General features: G+C 35.7%; 1 protein-coding gene across 2 annotated transcripts; it reads right to left on the bottom strand.

The window, feature by feature from the left end:
- Nucleotides 1–321: 321 nt before the first annotated feature.
- On the bottom strand, nt 322–4,065 carry LOC113344789 (F-box/LRR-repeat protein At4g14096-like). 2 transcript variants are annotated; one of them, XM_026588705.1, is made up of 5 exons: nt 3,778–4,065; nt 2,398–3,312; nt 2,130–2,279; nt 1,619–2,001; nt 322–721 (listed from the first exon to the last, which is right to left on the bottom strand). In XM_026588705.1, exons 2-4 carry the CDS (start codon nt 3,283–3,285, stop codon nt 1,909–1,911), a joined length of 1,131 nt encoding a protein of 376 aa, XP_026444490.1. In that variant the 5' UTR covers nt 3,286–3,312; nt 3,778–4,065; the 3' UTR covers nt 322–721; nt 1,619–1,908. The 2 variants fall into 2 exon arrangements, with proteins under 2 accessions (XP_026444490.1, XP_026444491.1); XM_026588706.1 differs by lacking the exon at nt 2,130–2,279.
- Between the last annotated feature and the right edge of the window lie 2,912 nt (nt 4,066–6,977).

Genomic DNA, 6,977 nt, shown 5'->3' with positions numbered 1-6,977 from the left:
TTTGATTTTTAATTTTAGGTTTTTGAGGATAAGGAAACTATGACAAATTGAAATTATTTAGGGATATATAGGTAATTACACTACCTTTAGATACCACTTATAAACCCACCCTAGATAATATAATGGATGAGTATGCCTCAAAAAAAAAATGAGTATGCCTCAAAATAGGTTTCCTAAATAGGTCAAGCCCCAGAAATATAGTGGAGACGGACTAAAGCCCAAGCCCTATGGAGGAGTCCATGAATCGAGGAGGATAAGGAAGGAATTAAAGGGAAGATTAGAGGTCATTATAGGGGGAATGGCAGTTAAAAGAAATAAAGATATAATTATAGATACATCTTCCTCCTCCATTGATTTTTTTAACAGAAGCACAGTCATCAGCCAAAAGGTAAAATAATAAAATTCAGTTTTCTGCGTAAGAATTAAAGAGACCGAAAATGAAATAGATACTGTTCGAATGTTTTCAATCGCCGTTTTTACTCTTTATTCTACATCAGTAAATTGTTTGTTTACTAGTCTTGTAAGCTTCTTTGCACCACGAAAATCTACGTGGAAGTCGGACTGATCAAACATCTTGCACCCTTGTCAAAACACAAACAGCCACCTCCCAATATTTGAAACTTTTCACTATTTTATCTCCCAAGATTTGGAAACGCAAAATACCATTGGCCACCTCTCCAATTACTTTGTGAACCTGACGCCCTGAGAATTGAAAAGACACCTGATGCAAAATCAACAAATTAGCTATTGGACAAAAGCTTTGAACGTTTAATTTAAACACTAATACAAGGCATAAACAAGTAAAAATGCATTAATCCTAGCTAAACAAGTATCATTGTGAACGAAGCATTTTGAAGTAACTAATACGTTTTAAAATGATAAAGACATGGAATCCATCACAAAAAAAATGAAGAAACAATTTAGAATTACAATACTACGGATTCATATTTCAGATCAGGCTAAATCAGCAGTTCCCTTGAGCTGCATTCACTAAACTATACTCTTCGTACTTTGATGTCTACTACAACTCCGAAATTTTGTAAGAAAATTAAAATATTATGTAATGTATGAGGATACCCCTTCAAAAAAAATGTAAACAGGATAGAAAATAGCATATCCTTCAATCCTAAATGTCTTCAATAAATGTCTTCAATGAAAGTGAAGGACCTTCATTTTTCCAGTTTGTATGTTCGGCACGAAATCTAAGATATTTAAGTAAAACAAATCTGGGGCAGCAGTTATGTGTCATATGACTGAAACGCACAAGTAACAGAAGAACTTCGGCAATTTTTCACCAATTTCGGGGGATATAACTGATCGCAAATATACAAGATCAAGAACCAGAATTTCGAATACGCAACTGTATGGATCAAACCATAAGAAGCATACACAAACATGAATGCATAACTAGATTGTAACCCACTCAAATCGATAATTAGCATTAGCGTGGGCAGGGAAATTGTTCAACAATGGTCTAACTCTAGGAAAACATGAAACACAACCCCATTATCTGGCCTCTTCGGATAAGAGCGCCTAACTTGCACAATTAGATATAAAATCAAAGATGATTCTACAAATTTAAATATTTCAAATTACGGACTGTAAAAAAACAACTGACCTTTATCCCTGCTTAGGGGAGAATTTGAACACACAATTTGCTGAAGCTCTAGGAAGACTCGAAATATCTGCCATCATAGTTTCACTTTTCATGTGGGAAACGGGATCACATGAAATAGTCATTCTCACCAAAGCTTTTGCATTCTTCAAAATCAGTTTCAACCACCTCATCTCCCATGCTTTGCCAGTAAAATTGTTGAAGCTAACAAACTTGAGATGTGGAAAAGACAATCTAGTAGCCACCATATCAAGTCCCCAGCTATCGTCTTCATTGTCACCGTCATCTTCACCCTAAGCAGCGTCATTGTTGTGGTTGTCTTCACTCACATCATCACTTGCATCGCCAATGTCGTCTTCTTCTTCACCAGGGAAAGAGGGAACGAACTAAATTTTAACATAAAAAGAATAGACACCATAAGTATAACAGGTTAAAAAAATGTAATCCAAAACTTGTTTTATAATTTATCTAATCTAATGAGGCTGAAAGTTTTGTTTGTGCACTTGTGACTTTCCCTTTTAAATTTGAGTGACTTCAGATTAGGTGTTTTTTCGAGCAAAACAATTAGCGCTTCATCAGCAATTACTTTCTGAGTCAGACACAACTCGTTCAAATGAGGATATGAAGGTATATGGTTCCTTAAATCGTCTGCAACGGTGATAATCTATTCATGACAAGGCAATTTGAACAAATATATATCAGCTTCAATGAGTCCGGTTTGCCATATAATAACACAAACATATATATACTTCCAAAAGATAGCAGCAAGCAAGAAGTATTACCTGTAGGGTTCGATCAGAAATTGTTAGATACACCACATGTGCAAGTGCTCGAAGAAACTTACTTATAACTGCCCCATAATGTATCGCTTGCTCCCACGTTGTATTATATACGTCAAAGTAAAAGTCAATGTGTGCTTCAACTAGTGATGGAAAGCTAGACAGGTCATAATCCTTTGCAACGATACCTTTGTAGGTGAGATCCTCTAGACTTGGTGCTTGAATTTCGAAAGCACAGTTCTGAAAACCATCTTGGTGTTTCGGATTCGAAATAATCAATTTTTGCAGTGAAGGATTTGAAATACAAACATTGTGCGTAGCAGCCCAGGTGCAGGAACCCAGAAATAAAAACTGAAGTTCGGGGCAGTTGGAAAAGAGTTGGTCGTTCCAACACTCATCTTTAAATAAGGCTCCAAATAGCAGAAATCTTTCCAATCTTGGAAGAGATATATATTTAGGGAAACAGATTATAGGGCCTGAATATAGCCTTAATTTAATTAGCGACTCACAAGTAAAAAGAGACGGCGGCATCAAAACTGAGTATCTTATAGTCAATTGGAGAGTGAAATCTTCAACATTGTGAGATAATACAGTGGTGATCCATTTTCCAATCCGAGATTCATTCGAGAGTACACTAGCGTCCAGAATGAAATTCTGTATGTTGGAGCCATCATGAAGCTCCAACGTTGTATCCACAAAATCACCAAAACTGTTAGCTTGCGAGGAATTCTTGCACGAAAACTCGAGGATAGGGATAGATCTCCAAATGAATTTCCAACGTTTAGATAATACACAAGTCCGAGCAGCATCTCGGGTATCAGCAAAAGAGAGAATGTGATGAAGAATTGAGCCTGGCAAGTTGCTAATCCCATCTTCTAAGACCTCGCTCATATTGGTTTGTCCCTTGACAAAATAATTCTGTAAAAATTGAATAAAATAAAAATGAAATTAGGGGGTTTTGAGTTAAGTTATGAAGAAATCCCCTATCACTTGCATGATCAGAAGCTTAATTTCCCAAATGAGTATAGAAAATAATTTTGTACAAAATGAGCAGAAATGAAATTAGGGGGTTTTGAGTTGAACTTATGAAGAAACCCTGTATCAATTACAGGATCAGAAGCTTAATTTCCCAATTGAACCCTACAGCTCAGATCTAAACCCTAAACCCTAACATCACTAGAACATCTGAGGGTTAAACAATAGCAACAATGTAAGGATATAGTGTGTTTGTTATCATGAATCATATCTTCAAAAACCCTAGATGTTAATTTTGAACAGTAATGACTTGGGAATTTTTTATTTTGATACAAATGAAGTAATTGAAATAAAGATGTAATCTGATCAAAAAGAATTGAAGAAGGAACAATGCAGTAGAAAGTGTACCTCTTAGTTATTAGTATTCCAAGAATATCAGCTTTCTGAGAAAAATAGAGAAGAAAATCCCCGTAACAGCAGCAATCGAGAGAGTAGGAGGAGAAAATGAGCTGAAGACTCTGAACTGAGTTGGGTGGAGAAACCAAAGAGAGCTTTAAATTTTAATAAAATCGCACACGGTGAATCGGTTGGGAATTGGGTATCTCATAATATCTTGCAGTAAATACTCTCAGGATAATGGAAATCCTGCAAAAAAATCTTGTAGGTGGACAACACAAGACAGTACGTGTATGTCAAGTCAAAAGAAACATTGGGCAATGGGGATGCATATCGAACAATTCTTTTCTACGCCTACTCCAGTGCATAATACGTCAAACACCATATTTTGACTTATGCATCCATTATGGGTATGTAATTAGGGCCGGCCCTGAGAGAATGTGAAAGAAGTTTGACTTCGGGGCGGCACAAACTCGGCCGCAAATTTAGTTTTAGTTTTTTTTTGTTTTTCTTTTTTTTTGTAAGGGTGTTTTTGTGTTAAAAGGAAAAATGAAGGTCTAAATCATGATTACAAATATAAAAAAAGAGAGTTATTCTTAAGAGTTTTAGAGGCATATTATAAATAAGGAGTTATTTTATTGATTTTCAACTGCTCATTTTCAAAGTAATAGATGGTGGCTTTATACTTCTCGGAATACACTCATTTTCGGTATGAAAGTAGAGCTTCGTAATACTAACATATCTCCAAAATATTAGCTTCAAATCCATTAATGTTTCATTTTTATCCGCAAAAATAACGTCCACCGTGTAAGATAGTGTGATAATAAAAGTGTGAGGTGATCCCTCCTCTTTTAGTACCGGCAATTGGCAAACACCTCGTGACAACTATCAAAATCACGTTCAGGAGGAGAAGGAAAGTTGGCATACTGAACTCCGAACTCCAATTCCAAGAGTGATTTCCTACTTCTTCTACAATGATATCATCACTTTATCACTGTTCTGCTTATTTTTAAATGACGATATGCCTACACTCATTATCCACACTAAAAGTTTCAAATACCCTCCCCATCTTGAGCCGTCTTTCGAAAGTACTATGCTTGTTATTAGTTTGAGAAATATCATTTGTCAAATCAAAAGCAACATTTTTTCAAACAAACGAAGGGATCGGTTCCAAAGTACACCATCCGAACTCATCTGAGACTATGTACTTGAATTGGTCCTTTATCTTTTGAACCACATTCAATGGGATATTAAATTCAGATAACTTTGTAATTGTTATCAGAAGGAATGTAACCAAATCCAGTGACTATTTTAGTTCGTATTCTCCAGTAAGCTGATTAAGAGTCCAAAAACTAATTACATCGAGATGCCTAAATAAACCAAATAAACAAACCAAACCATTGCAACAACCGATCAAGCATGTCGTGTAACTATATCTCTCTTCTTTAGAGATAGGATGTTTAATCTTTGTAAGTATTTTGTAAAAACATTTCCATCATCTCGTTCTTCCGGACCTGACCACATGTAAGTTTATGAACTTCAACATAGTATCCAAAACAAAGCTTCAAGTACCCATGCAATTCAACATTAAAACAAAGACCAATTGCAATCTTCCGATGAGGAAGGAGATATTCCAATTTGTTGATACAAATTTGCAGCTTGAAACATACGCGAGAGGAATCTATGATTAGGATTTTGACTGAATATCAATGATGGTAGAAGTTAAGAATTTTGATATGCTTTATGGAAACATATAGTATATATGTACAGGCTTATATATGTCAAGAAAGCAATGATAACACAACTTACACCACCTTTATGCTCCCAATTACCGTACTTTTTTACGATGAGGGGTAACATTTTTTGGGTCTTTTTTGGGGAAGCAAAATATCAGGGCCCGTCCTGGGTACGTTAAACTAGCAAATGTATGTATGTAGGTGTCAAATGTACGACTTAGGCATACGATATTCAGTAGGGAAAATTAGGCGCAGACCAAAAAAAATAATATTCTCATTGTCAGGTCCATAATTAATTTTTGATACCGTGACACCCATAATTATATGAAATTATCAAAAATGTCTGCATGACGGATTATGCATCCGCATGATGGGTTATGCATCAGGGGTATAATTGGCAACACAACACAACTTAAATATAAATATCTAATAATCCGCGCCTTTAAATTTTACAAATTTTATATCGTTGGAAATCTTTTAAAGAGTACAAACAAGAATATCAAATTTTTGTTTTTCACGAAAAAATCGGAGGTGATCATCATTTTAGGCAAAATTTTCGAAAACATGATACATAACCATTATGCAGCCACCAAAAAACATGCATAACACATTCTGCAGACGCATAACGAATTATGCAACCATTTTCTCATCTGCATAACAAAGTTATGCATCATGTAGCCATTGTATTAGTGCGTACATAAAAAAATTGATGCATAATGCATTATGCATATATTTTCTCGATGCATAAAAGATTGTGCAACAATTTTATCGATGCATGCAACCATATTTTCGGATGCATAACAGGTTATTCATCCATTTTCACGACTGCATAACATGTTATGAAGTTATTATTGTAGGTGCATGACAAGTTATGCAGTCTTTGTTTTTGTTGGTTTTAATAGTGACAAAAAAGTTGTTGCATAACGTGTTATACAACCGTTTTCTGGATTGCATAACAAGTTATGCAACAAATTTTGTAGATGCATAACACGTTATGCAGACATTTTCTAGACCGCATGACAGGTAATGCAGTCATAACAGCATCATCATCTTCTTTCATGTTTCATCAACTCCCATACAAACCAATCATCTTCTTTCGTGTTTCATCAACTCTCATACAAACCAAACAGCATAAACACAACATACTCCTTCCAGCGATTACTGCCAATCAACAACAACCCATCAACCAACGTCACTGCCATACTCTTCATCTTCGAGTTCATCTCTATCATGGCAGCAGTAGCAGTCACCAGTTCACTGCCAGCATTACCTACCATCTCGTTATGTCAATGTTCAGTCACGACAACAATAGCATCAGGTCCATCTCACTGAAACATACCACATAAATCTTGCCAGATGCACATACAAGTCCAGTTCACTTCCCTTCTCCAAACCACCTATAGTAATCGACGAAATTCAGTTGTCTCTCGGCTAAAACTTCATTCACATACCCTTACATACACGAGCCAAGAGTAA

Source organism: Papaver somniferum, unplaced genomic scaffold (genome assembly GCF_003573695.1).
Source record: "Papaver somniferum cultivar HN1 unplaced genomic scaffold, ASM357369v1 unplaced-scaffold_8, whole genome shotgun sequence".
Taxonomy (NCBI): Eukaryota; Viridiplantae; Streptophyta; class Magnoliopsida; order Ranunculales; family Papaveraceae; genus Papaver; species Papaver somniferum.
The sequence above is the reverse complement of the archived record's forward strand: the minus strand, read 5'-3'. Positions and strand labels throughout refer to the sequence as shown.

Bases quoted from the DNA above. Each gene is read 5' to 3' on its own strand.
- LOC113344789 (XM_026588705.1), bottom strand. From the start codon at position 3,285: ATGAGCGAGGTCTTAGAAGATGGGATTAGCAACTTGCCAGGCTCAATT. The intron at 2,280-2,397 runs GTAATACTTCTT...TGTCATGAATAG, and splicing joins TTTCTGATCGAACCCTACAG to ATTATCACCGTTGCAGACGA. The intron at 2,002-2,129 runs GAAAGTCACAAG...GTTAAAATTTAG, and splicing joins AGTCACTCAAATTTAAAAGG to TTCGTTCCCTCTTTCCCTGG.